Source organism: Sinohyriopsis cumingii, chromosome 15 (genome assembly GCF_028554795.1).
Source record: "Sinohyriopsis cumingii isolate HCF-2022 chromosome 15, ASM2855479v2, whole genome shotgun sequence".
Taxonomy (NCBI): domain Eukaryota; kingdom Metazoa; phylum Mollusca; class Bivalvia; order Unionida; family Unionidae; genus Sinohyriopsis; species Sinohyriopsis cumingii.
Window position 1 is genome coordinate 54,723,026 of NC_142975.1, and position 27,257 is coordinate 54,750,282.

General features: G+C 35.3%; 1 protein-coding gene across 3 annotated transcripts in view; it reads right to left on the reverse strand.

Annotated features, from left to right (window-relative positions):
• LOC149781823 (uncharacterized) overlaps positions 1–27,257 on the reverse strand; it is a 236,258-nt gene that overhangs the window by 176,799 nt on the left and 32,202 nt on the right. For all 3 annotated transcript variants that reach the window (XM_089935998.1, XM_089935997.1, XM_089935999.1), the window contains exon 2: positions 13,651–13,770. In XM_089935998.1, coding sequence (XP_089792124.1) covers positions 13,651–13,770 — 120 coding nt within the window. The remainder of the gene's footprint in view (positions 1–13,650; positions 13,771–27,257) is intronic.

The window sequence follows — 27,257 nt, forward strand, 5'->3', positions numbered from 1 at the left end:
TGTCCATAAAATCAAAATATTTACAATCCTTGGCAAATACTTCTGCAAGTTTATCTATAGGTAATCATTAACAGGGCCTAGCTCTAACAAATCTTACACCTTTAGCCCTGGAGGGTTTAGGCAACCATATACACTGTACATGTATATTGAATTAAGGTAACCGATTGCGTTTTATCAAGACTTGTTCTTCATTTTGTCCAAATTGAATTTAAACTAGTTTCTCTGCGTTCTGATGCCCACTCGGCTACCATACACATGCCATGAGAATTGATAAAAACTAATTTGCTACCTATTGCTACCTACTGTACAACCCATTTCTACAAATATTTCATTATATATATATATATATATATATATATATATATATATATATATATATATATATATATATATATATATATATATAATCATCATAAGTGGTTTTTGAAAAGTACTTGTCAAGCTTCAAAACTACTCATAAATTGCATTTTTGTTAACAAAAATTTCCTTTTGAAGGAATAAAAAAATTAATCAATTTTGTTTAATTTTCTCCAAGTCTGACAAAAGCAAGTATTTTACGTTTTAAAAAAGTCATCAAGCAAACTAGCTTTTCTAAAGAAAATCTGATTATGATCCAATGAAGGTCACAGACCTTGGGAGTTCAAAACCATGATCCATGACAAGATTGGTGTCCCATGTTTTTAAAGCTATAAATCAGTCAAGAGACAAGCACAATGAAACAAAAGTCCCACAAAAGGGTTGATGCTCCACTGTCCAAAGAAGAACTTCCTGGAACTGTAAATAAAAACCATTTCTTTCTTCAACTGATGTGTGATGAAACCTACTCTGATATTTTTGAGTGACGACATTTTTGAATTAGCTACTATGGCATCATGCCACAGATACGTAGCATCCTTGACTTCGTAATGATGTCTGCCAAGAGAGGTAGCTGTAAGTACCATTTTTATAAGGTATTGGTATGACTCAGCCAGGGTTCAAACCAGCTACCCCCTGCATCCAAGGCAGACTCTCTAACAACTTAGGTCATTGAAGTGGTCAAGTTTATCTAATGTGGAAATCCTTAAGTTTCCGAACCTATGTTGCATATTTTATGGTCAATAGGGACACATCAAACTGCAATGGGAGAAAACTCTGTACGTAATTATAAATTTTGAACAATATATGCATCTGAAAAAATGTATGTGCAATTACAGTAGCACAAATGAGTCAAAGACATGTACAAAAATTTAGGGTTTCATGTCAATATGCCATATAATAGAAAAATGGATTTTGTTAATAACTTTAAATGACAGCTTGCTACAGTTTGCTGGGGACATATATTTTATCTCTCTCTACAAGGTTGAACAAAACAAAAGATGCAGTCTGTACTGATCAGTGCTGTTCATCATTTAGACCAAGGTTATTCACGAAGATCATTAATCTGCTCACCTTGATTGTTAAGAAGCATACCGAGTGACAGAAATAAGCATGCATATTGCATGATCTGCATTCAATCTTACAAAAAGAATTGAAAGATCTAAACTTGCATTCACCTTTGCACTACTATGTGGTGAATTCTTAAGAAGTCTTGTCAAATAAATCATTATCAATCATTTCAAAGGAAACTAAATTTTTTAAATGCCTTCTTTTACACTATATTACCTGTAGATAATTCCTTATTTGTCAAGTTAAGTAACAAAAACGTAAAATTTCAAGTGTTTCAGTAATGTACGCACATAAAAAGGCTGCATTAAGAGCATGTATACATTAATCCCGTCATGTGTGTTTGTATGTATGTCTGAGTTCAAAGAAAACTAAATATTTTAATGTTACAGTTTTTTACCTGTACATAATTTTCTATTTGATAATGGGAGTAGGTAAATTTAGCAAAATGCCTGAAGAGTTTCTGTTATATATCCATGTATTTAAGCATTCAATTCTTATGTTTTATTTCTTGTTTAATAAAGATTAAAAGGTATTTCTATTTTTGACGAAGTGTCCATAACCAATAGATAAATGGTTTTATTGTTATGTCAGACTTTTATTATAAGTAATTATTGCAAATCAGTATTAGCTGTATTGTTTATAAGTGTGTGTGTTTGTATCATTTGGATTTTTAATGTAGCTTTAAAACAAATTCAGTCATATCACTACGATGTCTGCAGTGTGGCAGTTTATAGTGATGTCTATCACTGGGTCATCATGCTGCAGACACGTAACACGATGTCCCATGCAGTCACATTATCCTGACACCAGGCCAACCAGTTCTAACACTCACCTCTTAATGCTGAGCACCTAGCGAGGCAGCTGTTAGTACCATTTTTAAAAGTCTTTGGTATGACTTGCTCGGGGATTGAACCCACGACCTCCCATATCTGAGGTATTATGTAAATGATATTTTAATTTCTAGCCATTTGATACTGAAAAGAATTGCATGCGTGTTATGTTGGTACTGAATTTAATACTATATCCAAGGATTATGGTGCAATTACATTGATCCAATGACACAGTGAACCAATGACTAGTATATTTTATGACAGATGGTGACTACACTGAATCTTATACATGTACTGCACATATATTTTATGTCCAATTATGAAACGTTTCATGCTGTGTCCATTGTTGTTGTTGTTGGTTTAACTCCATTTTGCAGCGAACAATAAACTAAACATGACAATCAGTATAAATGGTGGTGGAAGAACCTGGGAAAACCCAGGCAAGAACCACTGACCAATGGGAAACTACTGGTAAGCTTTCTCAACATATCCACACTAACCAAGCCTGTTACTCAAACCCAGACAGACAGAGGAGACACGGCAGTGATTGGTAAAGGTGGAAGTTTTAGACCACTCAGCCACCCATGGCCCCCTGAAGTGTCCATTAAACCTTCAGAGAGGAAAACACACGCATTACCATTAATACTCAAATATAAATAAAGTCCAAGTGCAAAGACCTAGATCTGCCATCACATAATGTGCTAGCAGATCTTTGTCTATCTCTGCAGTTTGTTAAGAATAATATTGACACTTTATAGGATGTTTTTGCAGCTGGACTTGACTTGTAGGTGAGTATATATGGTAAACATTCAAGAAGAACACAGAGACATTATATCATGGAAATCCACAGCCTTATCAGGGGTATCTTTAATTCATTTTTTTTCAATGTATTCATCCATTTTTAAGTATTTCATATCCATTTTAAATTTTTTTTCAATGTATGCATCCATTTTTAAGTACTTCTTATCCATTCTAAAACTTTTTTCAATGTATGTATCCATTTTTAAGTACTTCATATCCATTCTAAAACATTTTCAATGTATGCATCTATTTTTAAGTACTTCATATCCATTCTAAAACTTTTTTCAATGTATGCATCCATTTTAAGTACTTCATATCCATTCTAAATCTTTTTTCAATGTATGCATCCATTTTTAAGTGCTTCATATCCATTCTAAAACTTTTTTCAATGTATGGGTCCATTTTAAGTACTTCATATCCATTGTAAAACAAATTTCAATGTATGGGTCCATTTTTAAAGTAATTCATATCCATTCTAAATTGCTAAATGACAATTTGGTCTCTTACTGTTATTTCTATGCATTTTACTTTTCATAAATTTCCTACAATTTACATATAAATTTATTTATTTCTAATTTATTGCATTGCTCATAAAGATAACTGGTTTTGACTGCTCTCTGATGTTTAATAGATTAAAATATTGTTTTTCCTTCATTTGATTGAAAAATATTTTCAGGATTTACACCATGTACATGTAAAGTGCCAGTATAATCCCCAAAAATAGACAAATCCAGCTAAAAAATGCAGATATCTCAAAATAAAAGCAGTTTTGTATACTCCAGAAGGTAATGCAGTTTAAGAAAATAAAACAATGTTAAGCCAAGCCTGACTCTTCGACTCCTAAATACAACTCAACTGAGTCATTTATTGTGAAAAAGCCCAATACGTATGATTTCACCAATCATATATACTCACTGAAAAGTCAGGTTCAACTGCAGACAACAAATTAGACCCCGATCTTGATTTAACAGATTAGTCCCAACAAGCTGTATAGACCCACATCTGCAATAGGTTGTTTGCAGTTAGACCCAACTGGCAACAAAATCTAACCCAGTCTATGGTTTTCAACAAAGAAAAATACCTGCATCCTATTATGTGCTTCTTTGGAGTATGTGAGACTCAACTTACGTTGTTTTCCCCTAAAGAATTTAGTAATAATAACTCTAGGAACCATACTTGGAAAGCTGAAGGGTATACGGGACCCCTTAATCCATCAACCTAAAGAAAACCTTGCCAGTCATTCCAGGTCAGATGCCCTTGGAATATGTCTGGCATGTAAATGAATGTGGTCTCTTTTTTAAAGAAAAGGATACATCTCACACTTCAGCATAATTACAACAAGAACAAGGCAAAATATCTGATTATGGTTTACTGTTGTGATTCCAAAATGCCATCCCAATCAATAATATGTAATCCTACTTTTCTACCCATGCTTGTACACATGTACCAGAAGCACAACCATTCTTCTTGAGCTGAAAGAGCGTTTCAGGTGTGCTAAGGTTTGATCATGAAAACCCAGTTGCTGTTACTTTTATTCATCTCATTCAACAATCTCACCAATATAAATCTGCATGCCAAATTTGGTTGAAATGCAACAAGTCCTGGTAAAGTAATGCTGTAAAACCATAGATTGCTGGACTGCCAACCCAGGGGCCATAACTACTGCAAATGATATAATGAAATGATAAAAATCAAACTAATTCACGCCCTTATCATCATCAAGGTGCATTGCTAAATTTGTTTGAAATCCAACAACTATAGTTAGGATCTAAATGATGCTTTGGAATATTAGAAATCAAACTCGCTCATCAATATGCTATATTTTGTTTCCAATGATAATCCACCCTAAAAATTTCATGAATGTTGTCAATATTTACAAAGGACAACTTAATCTGATGATTAGTCCCCTGCCCCTTTATTCCACACATTTTATTAGGCTGGCCCTTGATCTTATCATGGGCATATTTATTAGACTGATACTACCCTTATTATGGGCATATTTACCAGACTGGCCCCATGTCTTATCATGGGTGTATTTACTAGACTGGTCCCTGATCTTATCATGGGCCTATTTACCAGTCTGGACCCTAGCCGTATCATGGGCATATTTATCAGACTGGTCCCCAGCCTTATCATGGGCATATTTATTAGACTGATACTGTCCTTATTTTGGGCATATTTACCAGACTGGCCCCTAGTCTTATCATGGGCATATTTACTAGACTGGCACCTGGTCTTATCATGGGCCTATTTACCAGTCTGACCCCATGTCTTATCATGGGTATATTTACCAGACTGGTTCCCAGCCTTATCATGGGCATATTTATCAGACTGATACTGCCCTTATCATGGGCATATTTACCTGACTGGCCCCTAGCCTTATCACGAGCATATTTACCAGGCTTGCCCCGGTCTTATCATGGGCATATTTAGCAGAGTGGTCCCTGGTCTTATCATGGGCAAAATATTGTAAAGCTACATGACAAATTCATTTGAAACATAGTTAAAGGGTATAGGCATTCATGGAGCAAAAAAATGCTATAGATGATGTCATGGAATCCTAGAAATCAAACTTAATCAAAGTCTTATATGATAAGACCACACAACAAATTTTACTATATGCCAACAATCCTTGGTGAAGTAATGCTGCACAAGTCGGTAAGACAGACATCATAAAGCAATACCATCAAAAACAAAGTCGGGGGCACAACTCTCTGAAATTCTGGAAATTGAACATATTCAAGGTCTCACTGCTGTAAAGCCACAAAATAAATTTGGTTGAAATCAAACAATATTGGAAAAGTTATGCAACAAAAACCAATATACTGATGTTAAGCAATCAGGGGGAATCACTACTGCCAATGATGATGTGGCATACTGAAAGCTGATCATTCAAAGTCTCATCAATATAAGCTGCCCGACTAAAAAAGACTGCAACTAAACAATCCTTGTTGAAGTTTTGCTGTGGAAATGAATGTTACAGGGAAAGGCAATCAGGGGCCTTAACTCCTCAAACTTTTATATTAACACCCACATTTTTTCTTTGTCTTTCTTTATGTGGCCCTTTAGCCACACATGAGGTAACAAGTTTGAAACTCATTGCAGAATCCAACATTTAACTTTGTTTTGTATTTTTATTTTTGAACTTTCTTTTAAACTCACTCATCCCAATTTGTGTCAAAATTTTAAACTCTTGTTCTTTTATGTTGAAACTTTCTTTTATCACTCCCACCCTAGGATGGGCAATTGGGCTGCCAAACAAGAGGTTCCGAGCTTGAAACTCATGGTGGCATCAAAAAGTTGACACATTTTGTTGTATTTTTATGATCAAACTTTCTTTTACCCCTTTCTTCACTATGGACCGCTTTACCGGTCATGGAGAAGTAAGTCTGTAAACACTATGGACCGCTTTACCGGTCTGGGGCAGTCTTCTTTTCTAACGTTATAGTACCCGACTATATAAATTTTGGGATACCTCTAATAACTTCCTACTTGTAATGTAGATATTATATTTGGATTATCTCATGAGTTTAGCTTCTATACAACTAGAAATATCGAACGAAGTAGGCACTTTTAACGAGTTTTCAGAATGGTGAAATTTGTATACAAAATGGCGGAGTTCAAAGAAAGTGAGTGAAGTGTTAGATTTTGAATTATCAGAGGATTTTACCAATTCTGACCGAGTAAAGTTGGATGAAAATGAGAAAAGGCATCTAGAGAGGCATTGGAATGCATTTGTGGGTGACACTGATGACGATGAAGATGAATTTGAACATTTTGAACCGGAGGAAGTGTACACTCCATGTAATTTTGTTTGGATGAAGTTCTGAGAGAGCTGGACCCACCTGAGTGTTAGATGGCTCCAGGGGAGCTTTGGAATATTTTCAAATATTCTATTCGGATGAAGTTTTTGGAAACATTGTCCATCTAACGAATTTGAATGCGACAATCAAACGTGCCAGAGGCGATACAGGTGTGTGGACCGATCTCACCTTGGATGAAATCAAGACATTTTATGGAATTTTAATTTATACCTGTCATATACCTGAAAGAAAGACTGTGTTGCTATTAGAATTCATCATGAGTACATCTAGGGTCAATTGAACAAGTTTTTGGAACTTTCTAAGTTTTCTAAGAAGCAAATAGATAATTAGTTGTATTTTACCTGTTGTGTTACCTGTTTGCACCTGTATTTTAACAGTTGTAATAGATATGCATATTTTAGTCAATTAGTCATAAAATTTGATTTTAAACCTTGATTTTGACACCTAATCCAGCCAGATATCTTTAAAATTGACAAAGTTATGGTATTTCAAAATCCACAAGTCATTCTGCTTTACAACTCCAAAGTTACTTAGTGTCGAGGATTCTATGCCCCCAAAGTTACTTAGCGATGAAATGGTTCAAGTCTCAATTCCCAATTTTATTTATACTTTCCTTTTTTATACTTTTTTTTAACATTCCCGTCTTAGGACAGGCAATTAATCTAGTTATGTCATAAAAGACACAAAATCAATCCCTTGAGTTTAAGGGCCCATAAGTATAAAGCATCATACAAAATTTGATCAAAATCCAATGACTCCCAGTAAAGTTATCTTGCAGAAAGTAAATTTATGACTGACAAATGGAATGATGGCAGACAGACAGCTTGATTACTTTGGGGTTATCCTGTCTTTGTCTCTGAATTAAAAGCCCCATTTTGTTGTGTTTGATCTGCTATTATGGTTATTTGTATTGCCCCAATAAAAAGCATTGTGATTAATACAGATAAACCTCAAACTTAAAATGCTAGTTATTTATATGGCCCCCATGAAGCATATTGTACAGAAAGAGCACTGTATTTTGTATGAAGCACATCAAACTTAAACAGCTGGTTATTTACGTGCCCCCCACCCCTTGAGAGGGTTGTAAAGAAAAAGAACTGTATTTTGTCCAAAGCACATCAAAATGTCAATGATTAATACAGATAAACCATAACCATCCAAACTCGCTGAAGGTCATACGAATCAATGATTTAGCTAAGATTTTGAGCTAATAACAATTTAAAAATTTAAAAAGGATGTGGAAAAAACAATTTTCTTAAATAAAATATAGAACATTTGATAACAAAATCCAGCAGAAAAAATCCCAAACAAAGCAAATTTTGCAATAAGCCATCTCATAAGAACATCAAGAATGACTGGCATAATTAGTGCTCAAGATATTGAACAGTGATGTCACTATCCCCAAACATTGTTCTGAATCCTTATCAATTGAACAGTGATGTCACTATCCCCAAACATTGTTCTGAATTCTTATCAATTGAACAGTGATGTCTCTATCCCCAAACATTGTTCTGAATTCTTATCAACTAAACAGTGATGTCACTATCCCCAAACATTGTTCTGAATTCTTATCAATTGAACAGTGATGTCACTATCCCCAAACACTGTTCTGAATTCTTATCAATTGAACAGTGATGTCACTATTCCAAAACATTGTTATGAATTCTTATCAATTGAACAGTGATGTCACTATCCCCAAACATTGTTCTGAATTCTTATCAATTGGACAGTGATGTCACTATCCCAAAACATTGTTCTGAATTCTTATCAATTGAACAGTGATGTCACTATCCCCAAACATTGTTCTGAATCCTTATCAACTGAACAGTGATATCACTACCCCCAAACATTGTTCTGAATTCTTATCAATTGAACAGATCATACATTCTCAAATATATGCTAGTATATTTAAATAAAGAATGCATGAATACATTCAAAAACAAGGAAGACAAATACATGTACATAAAACTATCATCCTGTTTTGTTCTGACATAGTTTGACATAGTGTTGGGTAAGTCATAGCTGTTAGAAAAGGACTTATTTATACACCAGTAACATTCATATGCAAAACTCTAAAACACTCCAAGTCGAAAAGCTTTACAAATGATATATAATTTAATATAAAGCTAAAATTACAAAAGTTTCAAATTTTTATTTACTTGGATCCCTCTGGTGGAGCACCCTAATTATCCTTTCTGATTTTGGAGTTTTAATCCTGAGCCAAGTTTTAAGAACTGTGAGCTAAGCTCAGAAAGTTTAAAGAATAGGCTTTCCTTCAGTCTCAGAATTTATTCAGTTTGGAAAAACTATATAAAGTTTCAATGCCATAATTATTTTCACAAATGGCCCATGTCATGAATATCAAAGAAGTTTGATTTCTGATATTTTTTACTTAAAATGCTAGCATGGATAGAAAAATCAAATCTATGGACTGTTGTTTTTGTATTTAGCCACTCTGCATTCACAGAACATTATCTACATATGTATGTATATCTACTATGCTTTTAATAGAATGCCAGCACAATAGTGGCTATAAGTAAAAATATCAAATTATAAAATACTGCACACAAAAATTTAAGTAAATGAATCTTTCCAAATAAAAATAAACACAAAGTTCTACAAGATAAAAGGTAACTTTTAGGTAAAGCTGTTCAAATTCTGTTAAATGTGTATAAAATTAAAGATACATGTAATGGTGAAAGATACAAAATCCTTAAAATATAGGATTAAAATGTGTTATATAAACTGCATTCCTCAATATAAACATGATTTTCTCTGTTGGTACATCAATATAAAATTATTTAACTGAGCTGATATTAAAGAAAATTATTTTTCCATACGAAATCTGTAGATTCAAACTTGGTTAACAAAATACTGTACATACTCGCATCTAACTTGGATCCAACTGGAAACAACATAGACTCTGATATGTTTTTGCATAATGTGCTGACAGATAAGGGTCTACAATGTTGTTCTACTGATTACTCCAAACAAACTACATAGACTCAGTTCTGCTGGCACATTAAGTGATGGTAGATTAGAGTCTATACAGTTTATAGTTGGAGCCAACTAATAGGTGGGTATATCCTGCATGCCAGTAATCTTGTACAATGATCTAATAGGTGGGTATATACTGCATGCCAGTAATCTTGTACAATGATCTAATAGGTGGGTATATACTGCATGCCAGTAATCTTGTACAATGATCTAATAGGTTGGTATATACTGCATGCCAGCAATCTTGTACAGTGATCTGACTAATAGGTGGTTATATACTGCATGCCAGTAATCTTATACACTGATCTAATAGGTGGTTATATACTGCATGCCAGTAATCTTGTACAATGATCTAATAGGTGGGTATATACTGCATGCCAGTAATCTTGTACAATGATCTGACTAATAGGTGGGTATATACTGCATGCCAGTAATCTTGTACAATGATCTGACTAATAGGTAGGTATATACTGCATGCCAGTAATCTTGTACAATGACCTAAAATAAATTCAATATAAATTTCCATTTCCAAGTTGTCAGGTCAGGTGTACACATCTAGGGCTAATTGCAGATTATTTTTATCTGTCGCAGGTCAGAAAGTGAACATTGCCACAGAGAAGCCCAATCTTTCCCATGCACAATGGTCTGATTTCCTTGAACTTACAGATGCATTTAAATTTATTTCAGAAATAAATCAGTGTAATATATATTTTTCATTATTGTGGAATAAATATGCACTGAACATTATATTAGACATTTCCTCAATTACACACAACAACATTAAAGACTTAATTTGTTTCTTAAAAATTTTTTTAAAATTGACACATGCACCTGGATAACATCTCCTGAGTTTGGGTATGTGATATAAAAACATTTGCTGCTGAATGCACTGAAAACCCATTTTAGCTGTCATATGCCAAATATGTCATAATAAATGGTTAGTCAATAAACAACTGTATTATTATCCTGAGCAAGCATTGATGACCTACTGAGTTAGTCATTGCTTGATGGACTACTGTGTTGCAATCCTGAGAAAGATTATAATGACTTACTGAGTGTATTACAAAAAACTGTAATGACCTAATCATTCTGTCCTTGCTTAATAGACTACTGTATCACAATCCTGAGAAAAACTGTAATGTCCTTCTGATATGAGCATTGATACACTACTGTATTACAATCTGCAATAACCTACTGAGTCACTGATTCATAGACTACTATATTACAATCCTGAGCAATATTGTAATAACCCAATCATATGGTCATTAATAGACTACTGTATTACAATCTGCAATAACCTACTGAGTCATGTCTTGATAGACTACTATATTACAATCCTGAACAATAATGTAATAACCCAATCACTTGGTCATTAATAGAATACTGTATTACAATATGCAATAACCTACTGAGTCATGGCTTGATAGACTACTATATTACAATCCTGAGCAATACTGTAATAACCCAATCACGTGGTCATTAATAGAATACTGTATTACAATATGCAATAACCTACTGAGTCATGGCTTGATAGATTACTATATTACAATCCTGAGCAATATTGTAATAACCCAATCATATGGTCATTAATAGAATACTGTATTACAATCTGCAATATCCTACTGAATCATGGCTTGATAGACTACTATATTACAATCCTGGGCAATATTGTAATAACCCAATCATATAGTCATTAATAGACTACTGTATTACAATCTGCAATAACCTACTGAGTCACTGATTCATAGACTACAATATTACAATCCTGAGCAAGATTTAATAACATACTAATGTAGTGATTTATCGACAGACTCCTGTATTACAATTCTGAAAAACAATGTAATGACCTACTTTGTTTCTGAGATTTTCTGTTTACATTTTGTCCATAGACCCACCTATGTTATTAAACAGACCCACCTATATTATTAAACAGTGTGCTATCATACACATGTAGGACTGAACCTGCATGTATATGTAAGCACCTGAAGTGTGTGTGTGTGTGTGTGTGTGTGTGTGTGTGTGTGTGATTTGGATTTTATACACTCTAAACACCTAGAGTACTGAAGCAGTCTTGATAAGAGATGATGCTCAAGAGATTATGAATGCAAACACAAGGCGTCATCAAATTAAGACACTACAGAGCTGTAGTATAGTGAACAATGTATATCTACCCAATATTTAATAATCCTCTAGAATCTAAGGGTTGACTAAATAGATTCTTGACCAGTAAGTCTTATGATCTGGACCTTTGGTCAAGGTATACAGTTTTTAAGTAAACTTGACATGCAGAAACCATTATTATTTTTAACTGACCCTCATACAGTCTAGGAGTACAGATACTGTACAGAACCATTTTTTAAATTAGACTCAGAATGACCTTGACACTTGACCTTTTGACCCCAAAATCAACAGACCTCTTCCATACCTTAAGAGCAAGCCCTCCGCAAACTTTGGTCAAGAAATATGGCCTTGAACAAACATTATTATGAGAAAAAAAATTCTTTCAAGTTACAATGACCTTTAACCATTTTATCTTCATATCAATCAACATTTTCCTCACCTCAAGTGCAAGTCACCAACAAAATTTTGTCCTTGTATTGTGATATCCAACTCAAGTTATTAAGCAGAAACAAGTTTTCTTCTTCCATAGTGACCTTGACCTCTGACCTTTTCAGTCCCAAACCAAAGGACTTCATACTTACCCAAACTCTGATAATGGTATATTGTTGAGAACATACATTTGTTGTCCATGTTTAGGTGTAAAACTAATATTATTATGCTAAAACCTTTTTCCTTTTTTTCAGCAAATGACACTGACCTCTGATAAAAACCCATTAGACTTCTTCCTAACCTGATCATGTATGGAAATTATCATACAGAAAAAAAAAAGTTAGCAGACAGATGGGGTCATACCATAATGTGCTCAGAAACATGTTGGATGTATAGAAACCAAAATTTTTGTCATATATGATACAATATGTACTGGAGGTGACACCTGTATTATGTAACATATAACACTTACATTATATTACATACATATATAACACCCATATTATGTAACATATAACAACTCTGTGTGTGTATGATTTGGACATTTTTTAAGGTAGCTTTAAAAAAAAATCAGTCATATCACTATGATGTCTGCAGTGTGGCAGTTTATAGTGATGTTTAGCACTGGAGCATCATGCCACAGACATGTAGCATGATGTCCCACCCAGTCACATTATCCTGACACCGGGCCGACCAGTCCTAACACTCACCTCTTAATGCTCAGCACCTAGCGAGGCAGTTGTTAGTACCATTTTTAAAAGTCTTGCATTCAATGCATACGCTCTAACCAATAGGCCATCGAAGCAGTCATATAACAACTGAACATTCATAGTAACTATATCAGAAATGATTTTTCCTGATAACAATTAGCCATCAAAAATCTTTACATTCTAAATTTGTTTAAGAGAAAACAAAAGAGATGTTATAAACAAAAATGTACATGTATATAACAGTCTAGGATTTTTAAACTTGAAAATAAAAGATGTCCATTCTTAATCTAGAAACCAAGTTTCATCTACATTACTAATCCCTTTCCAGCATAACCTCTCATGAATTAAATGACTTAGCAATGTTAACATTTACATGTAATTCCTTCAGATAGTGTATGGGCTGAACATTGATAAGTTCTTGTAAACTACTGTCACTGAATTATATTTACTAATATTATTACTAATAGTATTATTATTATTATTATTATTATTACTATCATCATCCCAATTTACCTCAGCAGTCAGGTAAAGCCGCCAGACATAAAATAGCTTCTCCTCATCTGAACACTGGGCGTTTAGTCCATCTTCACTCAAACGCCGATCAATCTCAGTCCTTATGTCAGATGGACTCACCTGAAAACAAAACATGTATGTATCAGTTATATTATGCACATATAAAAATTGCTGAACTACTTTGAAGGGTAAATTAAATTGTTCATACAGCCCATGAGAGTTGATTTTTAAGAACTTGACACTGATTTTATGAAGAATTCCAATAGCTTTCAATGCTTTCCTTTTCTTTCCACCCTTTTACTCGAAACTTTGTTTCACTGCTATTGTGGAAATCTTCCCATTTCAAGGTATTTTGACCAAGGCACTAGTCATGTCTCTTATTTTTTGTTCTCTCCCATTTGTCTGCATATTTTCATCTCTTGGGTTTTCAGTAAAATATGTGTCAAGTTCTGTCATGTGCTAAAGTCATTATTGCTGCACATCATGCGTATGCCTTTTTGAGTGATTGGGTTTAGACAATCCCTCAGCATGTGCATAGTTTGGTTACATCTGGTGCATGATCTATTGTGCTTACATTCTCTGGAGCTTTTTCTAACAAGTTTGGTTGAATTCTATTAAGTAGTAATTTGAAGTTATTTGTATTAATGGTGGCCATATAAGAGAGTGGATCAACATTATACGTAAAATCTTGAAAGGTCTTCATGCCAGCATTAAATAAATTTTTATTCATGTTCTATTCAGTGGTTTTTGAGTTTGCTTAAAGTTCTTTTTCTTTTTAGCAACAGATGCCATCTTTATGATAAAGGAGGTTTCCATTATATAAATTTAAAAAGGTCTTTATACCAGGATGATTTTTTGTGAAGTTTGGAGACGAAGAAGTTTAAAGGTTTTTCTATTTTTAGCAGCTGTAGTCATATTTGAAAAACCAATTTAACATGGACTATAGACTGGGTTTTCTATTTTTGGTAATGTATGCCAAATCTGATGGTGAATTGGCATTGTTAAAATAAATTTGAAAGGTCTTCATGCCAGAAATGCTTTCTGCTAACTTTGGTCAAATTCTATTGAACAGTTTTCTACAACACTTCCTTTTTAAAAAAAATCTATTTTGCTAACAGCAGTCATAATTGATTCTGAATCAGCATAATTTGTATAAAAAAAATTGTAAAGGTCTTCATGCAAGTACACTTCGTGTGAAGTTTGGTCAAATTAATTTCAGCACTTTTGGAAAAGACTTTGTATAAAGATTTTTCTATTTTTAGTAATCACATCCATATCTGATAGCAAATCAGCGTAATTTGTAAAACTTGATAGTTATTCATGCCAGAATGTTTAGCACCAAGTTGAGAAAAAATTATTCTGGTCACTTTTTAGAAGCTGAAAATAAGAATTGCTGCTGAACCACAGACAATGCAGTATGCACAATGGCCAATTAGAGACATATCACAAGCTCACTTGCCCTTACAATCAGGCCCATAGACAATGCAGGATGGTCAATGGCCAATTAAGGACACATCACAAGATAACTAATGCCCTTACAATCAGGCTCACAGACAATGCAGGATGGTCAATGGCCAATTAGGGACACATCACAAGCTTACTAATGCCCTTACAATCAGACCCACAGACAATGCAGGATGGCCAATGGCCAATTAGGGACACATCACAAGGTCACTAATGCCCTTACAATTAGGCCCACTGTAGACAATGCCAAATGGTCAATGGCCAATTAGGGACACATCACAAGGTCACTAATGCCCTTACAATCAGGCCCACAGACATTGCAGGATGGTCAATGGCCAATTAGGGACACATCACAAGGTCACTAATGCCTTTACAATCAGGCCCACAGACAATGCAAAATGGTCAATGGCCAATTAAGGACACATCACAAGGTCACTAATGCCCTTAAAATCAGGCCCACAGACAATGCAAAATGGTCAATGGCCAATTAGGGACACATCACAAGGTCACTAATGCCCTTACAATCAGGCCCACAGACAATGCAAAATGGTCAATGGCCAATTACGGACACATCACAAGGTCACTAATGCCCTTACAATCAGGCCCATAGACAATACAGGATGGCCAATGGCCAAATGGACATATCACAAGCTCACTAATGCCCTTACAATCAGGCCCACAGACAATGCAGGATGGTCAATGGCCAATTAGGGACACATCACAAGGTCACTAATGCCCTTACAATTAGGCCCACAGACAATGCAAAATGGTCAATGGCCAATTAAGGACACATCACAAGGTCACTAATGCCCACTACAATCAGGCCCACAGACAATGCAAAATGGTCAATGGCCAATTAAGGACACATCACAAGGTCACTAATGCCCTTACAATCAGGCCCACAGACAATGCAAAATGGTCAATGGCCAATTAGGGACACATTACAAGGTCACTAATGCCCTTACAATCAGGCCCATAGCCAATACAGGATGGCCGATGGCCAAATGGACATATCACAAGCTCACTTGCCCTTACAATCAGGCCCACAGACAATGCAGGATGGTCAATGGCCAATTAGGGACACATCACAAGGTCACTAATGCCCTTACAATCAGGCCCATAGACAATACAGGGTGGCCAATGGCCAAAGGGACACATCACAAACTCACTTGCCCTTACAATCAGGCCCACAGACAATGCAGGATGGTCAATGGACAATTAAGGACACATCACAAGGTCACTAATGCCCTTACAATCAGGCCCACAGACAATGCAAAATGGTCAATGGCCAATTAAGGACACATCACAAGGTCACTAATGCCCACTACAATCAGGCCCACAGACAATGCAAAATGGTCAATGGCCAATTAAGGACACATCACAAGGCCACTAATGCCCTTACAATCAGGCCCACAGACAATGCAAAATGGTCAATGGCCAATTAGGTACACATTACAAGGTCACTAATGCCCTTACAATCAGGCCCATAGACAATACAGGATGGCCGATGGCCAAATGGACATATCACAAGCTCACTTGCCCTTACAATCAGGCCCACAGACAATGCAGGATGGTCAATGGCCAATTAGGGACACATCACAAGGTCACTAATGCCCTTACAATCAGGCCCATAGACAATACAGGGTGGCCAATGGCCAAAGGGACACATCACAAACTCACTTGCCCTTACAATCAGGCCCACAGACAATGCAGGATGGTCAATGGACAATTAGGGACACATCACAAGCTTACTAATGTCCTTACAATTAGGCCCACAGACAATGCAAAATGGTCAATGGCCAATTAGGGACTCATCACAAGGTCACTAATGCCCTTACAATCAGGCCCACAGACAATGCAAAATGGTCAATGGCCAATTAGGGACACATCACAAGGTCACTAATGCCCTTACAATCAGGCCCATAGACATTGCAGGATGGCCAGTGGCCAATTAGGGACTCATCACAAGGTCACTAATGCCCTTACAATCAGGCCCATAGACACTGCAGGATGGCCAGTGGCCAATTAGGGACACATCACAAGCTCACTGATGCCCTTACAATCAGGCCCATTGACACTGCAGGATGGCCAGTGGCCAATTAGGGACACATCACAAGCTCACTGATGCCCTTACAATCAGGCCCACTGACACTGCAGGATGGCCAGTGGCCAATTAGGGACACATCACAAGCTCACTGATGCCCTTACAATCAGGCCCATAGACACTGCAGGATGGCCAGTGGCCAATTAGGGACACATCACAAGCTCACTGATGCCCTTAAATCAGGCCCATAGACACTGCAGGATGGCCAGTGGCCAATTAGGGACACATCACAAGCTCACTGATGTCCTTACAATCAGGCCCATAGACACTGCAGGATGGCCAGTGGCCAATTAGGGACACATCACAAGCTCACTGATGCCCTTACAATCAGACCCACAGACAATACAGGATGGCCAATGGCCAAAGGGACATATCACAAGCTCACTAATGCCTTTACAATCAGGCCCACAGAAAATGCAGGATGGCCATAGGTCAATTAGGGACACATCACATGTTATTACGCTGCATCCCGATATACAAAGGTTGTTGGTAGCCACATTAAATGCTTGCTGTAAAATCTGGCTGAATCTTGTTCACTGTTTTATTTTTTTTTTGTTTAAGATTTTTCTGTTTTAAGTAACCATAGTGGCCATATTGAATAAATGATTTGCATCATTTGTGTTAAATTGACAGGTAATCATGACAGGATGCTTTATCAAATTCTGTTGAGTAGTTTTAAGAATTACTGCAGTTTCTATTTAGGTTTCAGTCTTAATTTTAGGAATTAGGCCAAATATCATGACATATTTAATAGCTAATTGGAATAATTTGGCGAAATGACCCTTATGTCTGCATGCTTTATCAAATTTGGTCAAATTCTATTGAGCAGTATTTGAGAAAATTTCATTCTAAGGTTTTCTATTTTTAGTAATATTGGCCATATTTGATGCCAGATCAGTATCATTTGCATACTGTGTAAAACATCTTCATGCCTGGAAGTTTTCTGTCAAATTAAGTCAAATTTTGTTCAGCTGATTCTGAGAAATTAATAGTGCTACTGCAGCTAGGGTGTTGTTGGCTACATAGGGAATTTAAAGTAAAGCAAACTAACATGTTTCTGGAAAAATGCTTGATTGCTACCTTTCACTAAACCAATTCATCCAGTATCATATTGGGTCTTGAGTGTTTCTGATATAGAAACCTGCCTTTCCTGTGCTAAACTAAACCTTTAATTTCTCAAGAATTAATTGTCTAGAATTTTATTTGCTGATGTTATCAGACCATTTGCTAGCAAGGTTAAGTAGTGACCCAATAACCTTCATGAATAAGCATGTCAAGGGAACTTCATCGCCTTTTTACAAGTCCATCAATCTGTGTGAACAATCATTCATGCTTTCAACCAAAATCATACGTGGCTGAATCTACAAAAGGGGCCATATCTCACTCAAATTCTGACATCAGAAAAGTAAAAACCAAACTTAATATTTTAAAAAAAAAAAATATAAACCCTATTCCAAATTTAAATTCAAACTATTAAGTCATTCAATTTTATTAAATTGAAACAAAATTCATGACCTGTGTATAGTCATACAGGCATACATGATTAATGGACATCGATTACAAAATATATGTCATCTCCATTGATATGGACAAAAATATTGATTCCTGGATCATACGTGGCTGCCTGATTTGGAACTTTGTCCCTTTGACAGAATTACTAAATTTTCAAATCAAATACTATGTCTTAAACCTGCATCTTAAGTACACTGCTGTGAATGGCACTGGAATTTTACCATCAACATACTGTAAGCATCCAAATCACTTAGCTTTACCCAACATTCAATACCTCTTGTTTACGTTTTACTGGGGACATAGCTAACAATACCAGGTACTTTCATCTTCACATTACTGGAGATAACAACTCCAGTGTACTCTTAAATCCATTTAGACAATCCTTTGCTCTAAATCCCTTACTTTGTAGACCACAAATTGAATGTCTATTCTTTACATTAATTTTAGATCAAATACATTATTTTGATGTGAATCTTAGATTGAAGACATTTTTGTGAACATCAAATACTTCTACTACATTTAAGCTCTTCTTTTTCATGCTTAAAGTCTGCCATTAAGACTGATTTAAAATCTTAACATAGAACTTTGAAGGACCTGAATATAAATCACTTTACACTATGACCTTAAAGTTTAACTTCCCAACTGCATGAATGGATCTAGTCATAAATACTCAGCAAGCAAACTTTAAAGGAATTCAGTAAGTAAACGTTAAAAGAAAATGAGCTATTAACCTTCTAAGAAAATAATACCACAGTTTATAAAGAATAATTAATCCAACAATAAATAATCATGCAACTTATATAGCCAGTGTAGGGTACAGAGCAGCGGGGAGGTGTGCTCTGATCATGGTACTCAAAGTATGATCCAAGCAGCTGTGTTTTAACTTTCTGAAGTAGATATTGTGATGAACCAGACAGAATTGAGTTACAATAGTCCAGTCTTGAAAGTACTAATGAACATACAAGTGTTTTAGTGGCATCAACTGAACGATCTTGATTAAATAATAATGTAAATGCACTAATGCTTTCATAACCATCCCTTTGAAGTCATCATTTTCAAATGTAAAATCAAATCAAAAAAGGTATAACTTGAGGATTACAGTAAAACCTGTCTGTGTGTTTGTGTGTGTGTGTGTGTGTGTGTGGGAGGGACCTACTACTGGATAAATAGATACATATTAGTACAATCTAGTAAAAATACTATGTCACTTCACAACAGCAATACTTTACCATATATACTTATATGTACATCAGATCCAACTGAAAACTGCATAGACCCCAATCTGCCATCACCTAATGTATCTGCAGATCTGGATTTATTTATATTGTTAGTTTTGATCAGTAGAACAAAATGGAGCTCCTGGTGCATTGTCCATTAACTAACCAGGGTGTATGTTGCTTGCCGTTGAACCCAACTTGTAAGTAAATATATATGATACCTAAACACAATATACCATAATCCTGTGTAATAAACCAATATTTCAACTGATAACCCCCCACTCCTCAACTTCAAGAAACAAGAGCATTGCATGTCACACATGATAGCAAAGACTTAAATCTGAGAGTGGATTGGGTGGGATAGTTATGCATGTCACACATGATAGCAATGTCTTGACAAAGTATAAGAGTGGATTGTGTGGGGTATTTATTAATGGATGTGTTTATTTTAGAAATGAGACAGCTAGGAGAAATATACTGCAGAAAAATAAACTTTACTTCTTGTGTCAGCTTTAACATCATTTTTCAGCACACAATAGGCTATAGGTGGCAGCCAGGTAACTGGTGCAAGAAGAAGTGGGTAAAACCCTGGTAAGAACCACCTGTTTAACCCATTAGAAGCAAGCTTTCTTAGATACCCACATTGATGGGGGGAGGGGGAATTTGGATTTTTAATGTCTAGCACAATATCCTGACACTAGGTCAACCAGTCCTAACACTAACCTCTTCATGCTGAGCGCCTAGCAAGGCAGCTGTTAGTACCATATTTATAAGCCTTTGGTACGATTCAGCCTGTGGGTCAACCCCACAACTGTTAGTACCATATTTATAAGTCTTTGGTATGATTCAGCCTGGGGGTCAAACCCACAACCGAGGCATACGCTCTAACCACTAGACCACCAGGGCAGTCCACACTGACGGAGGTGAGAATCTATTAGTGGCCGTAAACCAAGCTATTTAGACCACTTGGTCACCTGGGGCCCTAAAATTTAGTAACATTAATGTAAATTATGAAACTGTATCAATGAGAGACAAAATTTGTCCAGAATTAAACATTTAATTGAATCAACATTCAAGAAGTTGGAATAACCTGTAAAATCTTATTTTTTGGCAAGTCTGCTGCATAATTCTCTATATACAAGTTGTGTTAAATCTGCAAACAACACTTATGATAACACACAATCAAGTGTCTGATAAAAATAAATAAAATCTTATTTAAAATTCAAAACCAAAAGGTTAAAGTCAAGCAAGGACCAAAACATGGTGAAGGTGAAATGTAGACACAGCAGGAAAGCTCAACAGATTTTCTTGACAGACTCATTTAAAACCACAAGGTCTTTATCAAGCTATTGAGGATGAATGAAAAATAGGTCACAATGACAGATATTAAGCTCTGAAATTGAACAAAGTAAGCAATTAGTATTATTTAATTTATGTATATCTGCATAGTTAAAAGGTGTGCACTATACAGTACATACATTCAATGAATGAAACTGAGTAAAACATAAGAGTTGGATGAAGTCTGCTAAAAGACAGTACATATTGCCAGACGAGAAGAACAAATGCCAAGTTTCTACAGAGTCTTTTGCAGTTCATTGTTGGAGACATGCAGGTAAGAACAAATGCCAAGTTTCTACAGAGTCCTTTGCAGTTTATTGTTGGAGGCATGCAAAGAACAACTGTCAAGTACCTACAGAGTTCATTACAGTTCATTTCTGGAGGCATGCAAAGAACACTGTCAACTTTCTACAAAGTTCCCTGCAGATTATATCTGGAGGTATGCAGTGAACAAATATCAAGTTTCTACAGAGTTCACTGCATTTTATTTTCTGGAGATATGCAGAAAAGAACAACTGTCATGTTTCTAAGAGTCTCAGTTCTGAAAACACAAAGTTAAAATCCATGTGTAGATTTCTGTATAGGAAAATAAGAAGATAAGAACTGATGACTGTCAATCCATATGATGATTGTTACTCATATTGTAATAATGCCTGTATTAGAAAAACAAAATTAATCTTTTTTCTCTAGAACAGTGGTTCCCAAACTGGGGGTTCTGCCCCCTTGGGGTGGTGGGATTATGGGGGGGGGGGGGGTAGGTAATACTGAATAACGTTACTGGGTAAGATGGGGGGGTTGAGGATAACAAAGGGGGAGATGGCCCAAAAAAGTTTGGGAACCACTGCTCTAGAATGTATCTTTTGTAGTATCTAGTGCCAATGAAGCATGCTATATTTATATCAAGTTATAGCTTGGACATAAGGATTCAAGCCTTAAATGTGTGCTTAAAAGTTCATATAGATTTAAAAAAGAATGAATATTCTAGAGGAAAGTTTAACATATTTTGTCATAGATTTAGAAATGAAAACCAAGTATGAGGTACAGCACTGAATGAAAACTAAGTTACAATTCAGATTAAAATGATAACCATGTCAGACTCAGATTAGAATGAAAACCTAGTGCCTTACATTAGAATGAAAACCTAGTGTCTTACATTAGAATGAAAACCTAATGGCTTACATTAGAATGAAAACCTAATGTCTTACATTAGAATGAAAACCTAATGTCTTACATCAGAATGAAAACCTAGTCTTACATTAGTGTCTTACATTAGAATGAAAATTAGTGTCTTACATTAGAATGAAAACCTAGTGTCTAGCTCAGATCTGAATAACCTCATGTATAGTTCAGATCAGAATGATAACCTAGTGTCTAGTTCAAATCAGAATGATTACCTAGTGTCAAGTTCAGATCAGAACGATTACCTAGTCTCTAGTTCAGATCAAAATGAGTACCTAGTCTCTAGTTCAGATCAAAATGAGTACCTAGTCTCTAGTTCAGATCAGAATGATTACCTAGTGTCCAGTTCAGAACAGAATGATTACTTAGTGTCTAGTTTAGAGGGGAGTGATTACCTTGTATCAAGTTTAGAGGGGAGTGATTACCTTGTGTCAAGTTTAGATGGGAGTGATTACCTTGTTTCTAGTTTAGAGGGGAGTGATTACCTTGTGTCTTGTTTAGAGGAGAGTGATTACCTTGTGTCTAGTTTAGAGGGGAGTGATTACCTTATGTCAAGTTTAGATGGGAGTGATTACCTTGTGTCAAGTTTAGATGGGAGTGATTACCTTGTGTCTAGTTTAGAGGGGAGTGATTACCTTGTGTCTTGTTTAGAGGGGAGTGATTACCTTGTGTCAAGTTTAGATGGGAGTGATTACCTTGTGTCAAGTTTAGATGGGAGTGATTACCTTGTGTCTAGTTTAGAGGGGAGTGATTACCTTGTGTCTTGTTTAGAGGGGAGTGATTACCTTGTGTCTAGTTTAGAGGGGAGTGATTACCTTGTGTCAAGTTTAGATGGGAGTGATTACCTTGTGTCTAGTTTAGAGGGGAGTGATTACTTTGTGTCAGGTTTAGAGGGGAATGATTACCTAGTGTCTAGTTTTGATGTGAGTGATAATTTAATGTCTGGTTGATGTCAGAATGATATGCAGATTATGCTTTGGAACAAATAACCTTACAAAAACTGGACTTTTTTCACCAAATTATTAATTATTATTAAAATAATTGACAAAAGTATGCACATGTATTATAATTTGTTATGATTACTGAAATCTTCAAAACTTTCAACAATTTTACAAAATGCATGGATGTGAATAAATTTTTCTAAACTCACATTTATACTGCATTAAAAACAAAACAAATTTATCCAAATAATGAATGACATTAAGACTGACCCCTCCCCCCAGTGCCAGAGATGGTGCTGGGCTTTGCCAATGTCACATATTTCAATCTTTTTTTTACTTACTGGTGACAAAATATACCATCTAGTACTTTTTTGTGTGACATGTTTTGGCTGTTGAAACTTGTATATACAATCTTGGATTTGGGATGGAGATATTCAAAGGCACTGTGAAAGGAAGCCACAAACTTGAATATAAAATGTTATGGGAGCTATCTATTATTACATAAACAAATCATTTGTTCATATTGACAAACGCATATCAACTGAGCACTTTTACATCATAATCCAATTATGCAGATGCCTGGCCTGGGTAATGTAAGCCTGGCCTGGTAATGTAAGCCTGGCTTGGGTAATGTACGCCTGGCCTGGGTAATGTACGCCTGGCCTGGGTAATGTAAACCTGGCTTGATATACCCACGTAAGACATGCTACTGGATTAGTTTCAACCTTCAAAGACAGGAACAGGAATGGCTGTAATCAACTAAGTGACTTTTTTGTTAATGCACCCAACAAATAGTTTTGCTGAAACTTCAAAGAAAACTGATTACCTTTAAAACACTGACTGTTCTCTATAAATACTAAGCAAATGAAGCAACAAAAAAACAGTGAATGCTCTACTGCAATTATTTGATGTTACTGCCGCAATGACACACCGGCATTGTCTGGTCTTCAAATTTTTTTATTTAGCAGTGACTTCAATAACACATGCACCCTTCATCAAAGTGAGCAGACTACAATTTTCAATAAAACATAGCATCTTTCTTCAAAGGAAGTCAGCACCAAACTTAGTTTGCAGGAAAAATGTTTAGGCTCATGATCACAACCATAAGCTGCATAAAACGTAAATTAAATTTGGAATCTTTTGAAACCATGTATCTTTGGTCGCATGATGTCTGTTAAACTTTTTCTTTTGTTCATGAGTTTTCATTTCCGTTTTAACGGCCATGTCCCCTTGGTAAGCCTTGGCAACATGTTAGCTGTCTCCAGCTGACCAAAATCTGGACCAGGTACATGTGGCATGTAAACAACAATAAAGCCATGTGCTACTGGCTACCAAGAACATCTCATTGAATTGTTTAGTGACACGTGTTTGTTGACAGTGGGATAGACCAAACAAGGACTAACAAGTTTCTATTTTACATGCGATTTATTTGTTCTTTCTAACATGATGTGAAAAATATATACATTTTCTAACATGTGATCTATATTCAAATTTATGGATTTTTCACACACACACACACACACACACACACATATATTCTTTGATGAAGAGTGCATGCTCTATTGAAGGAAGTCACCACTAAAGGACAGCTTTAGGGAACAAAACTAATGCCCATTTCATATTGTGGTGGCAACATCAAATAATTGTATTGCATGAATGCAACCGATTTTTTTTTTTCCCATTTGCCAAGTACGTTTTCATAACACTCGATGCTTCAAAGTTAATCTGTTTCCTTTTAAATTTCTGCAAACTGTTTTATCTGGGTAGATTTTTAAGAAGGAATTGGCCGTCGCTTGGTCTATTCTATTGCATTTGTGGTATCAACGTGATGCTGCCTTCCATGCATGCATCTGAAATTTAACAAAGGGGTGTTCTGAGGGATTATATTCTGACTGAAAAGAAGAGGAATTTTAATTACCATCCACATGCAACACAAACTAGGTGGTGTGAAGTTCTGATTTAATGTCTAAACTATAGTACAAACCCTGGGGCAATCATTTAATTATTGTTCTTTTTTATTTATGTCTGGAAGAAAACTTTTACATTTCTTTTGTCTTGTCTTTTGGTAGCTCCATGGTGTTTCAATAAAAGGGAAATTGTAATAGCCAAACAAACTTATCTATTGACACCTCCACTGATTATCACAAAAACACACAATGTGTAAACTAGTCACCTTTGAATTAAGCTTAATCAGCAAACATCTTTATTTATTGTCTGACACAGAAACGATCTCTAAACTTAGTCACCATTAAATTTTACTGCATTAAATTATTAGTTTCACAATTTAATGGATAAACAAATCAGATTTAAGAAAAGTTGATTTAACAGTATTTGATGTCCAGTTGCTCAGATTATGTACTGGTCAAAACCTTTAATCTACTGGTATGGTAAATACAATTTCTGGAACTCTGAGCCATAAATACTTACACATATATACTTTATCCCTTTAAAATCAAACGTGCAATAAATTCTAGTAATTTAGTCTGTAATGGCTGATGGGAATAACCTCTAAAATGTGTTTGTATAATTGTTTAATTTATATCTAATAACTTTATTACTCTATTATGTCACAAAAGCTGCAATACACACATGGAAACTGGGCTAATATCCAGTCATTTCAATTAACAAACACTGGTGTCCTACATTATACAATAATCCACAACAAAACTCGTGTATTGTAAAGTCACCTAACTTCATAAAAGGATAATTTTTGTACATACACTTGCAGTTTAACAATTACATGTGAAACGTCAATGCAATTAGAATCAAATCTAAATATTTAAAGCAACCAGTCAGTCTTAATTATATACCAATATTTGACCTATATATTGACAGGCCTAACTGAGCTACAATCACATTAAACATGACAAATAATAATTGTATGCAGCATAGAAGTATACAAACAGTGTATTTTTGCATGCTTTGTGCTAATAAACTGGCCAAAAACGTACAAAAGAAAATTTAAATGCATCAAATTATATGAAACAATTTTAATTTTAAGCATTTAGTCCAAGAGTTGCCATAAGCAAAGTACATTGGTAAATTCAAACAATATAAACTCTGATACCTGAAATGACAGTACTTGATCACGGTGGGAATACTCACTCAAAATGACCTATATAATTATCTGTACACTGAATTTGATTTTGTCACTAAGCTGTTTGATATATTCAAATAGGCACAAATAACATCCTGATGATTCTGAGTCAGTCAGTCCAGATTTGTAAGTTTGTGATTTGTGTTGTTCACAAAATACCCAAAAAAATTAAAACGAAAACATAATTAGCGGCAAACCTGCATGTAAAATACATCAATTAATCAGTTAATTATTATCTACAGCTCTGCTACAATGGATATAAAAAAAGTCATGACAATCAAATTAAATACAACAATCTATATAGTGTTGACTTACCATACATATTCTCTTAGTCAGGTCAAACTGCAAAAATGATATAGACCCTGATCTGCCTCACATAATAAGACAGCAGATCTGGGTCTATGCAGTTGTACAGTTGGACATGAATATATACAGTATTCAAGGATTAGTGGTTGCTTATATAAAATATTTCTCCCTGCTATTCTCAAGGACCCACATTAGTGATGAAATGTATGCATCTTACCAATGGACAAGGATTTGGTGCATACAAATTTTGGTAAATGTTGGAATGTGTTTGTCTGATGATCAAGCAGTCCTGAGGATACTGACAGTTAGTCAAGAACCTTTGATGGGGGACTATGTACATGTACTAATGCACTTGCAAAACTGGCCACCCGAAAGTATTGGGATCAAACCTGGAATCATGGTATAAATGAAAAGTTAATGAATGTACCACTGTGCTAGGTCTTCTAATC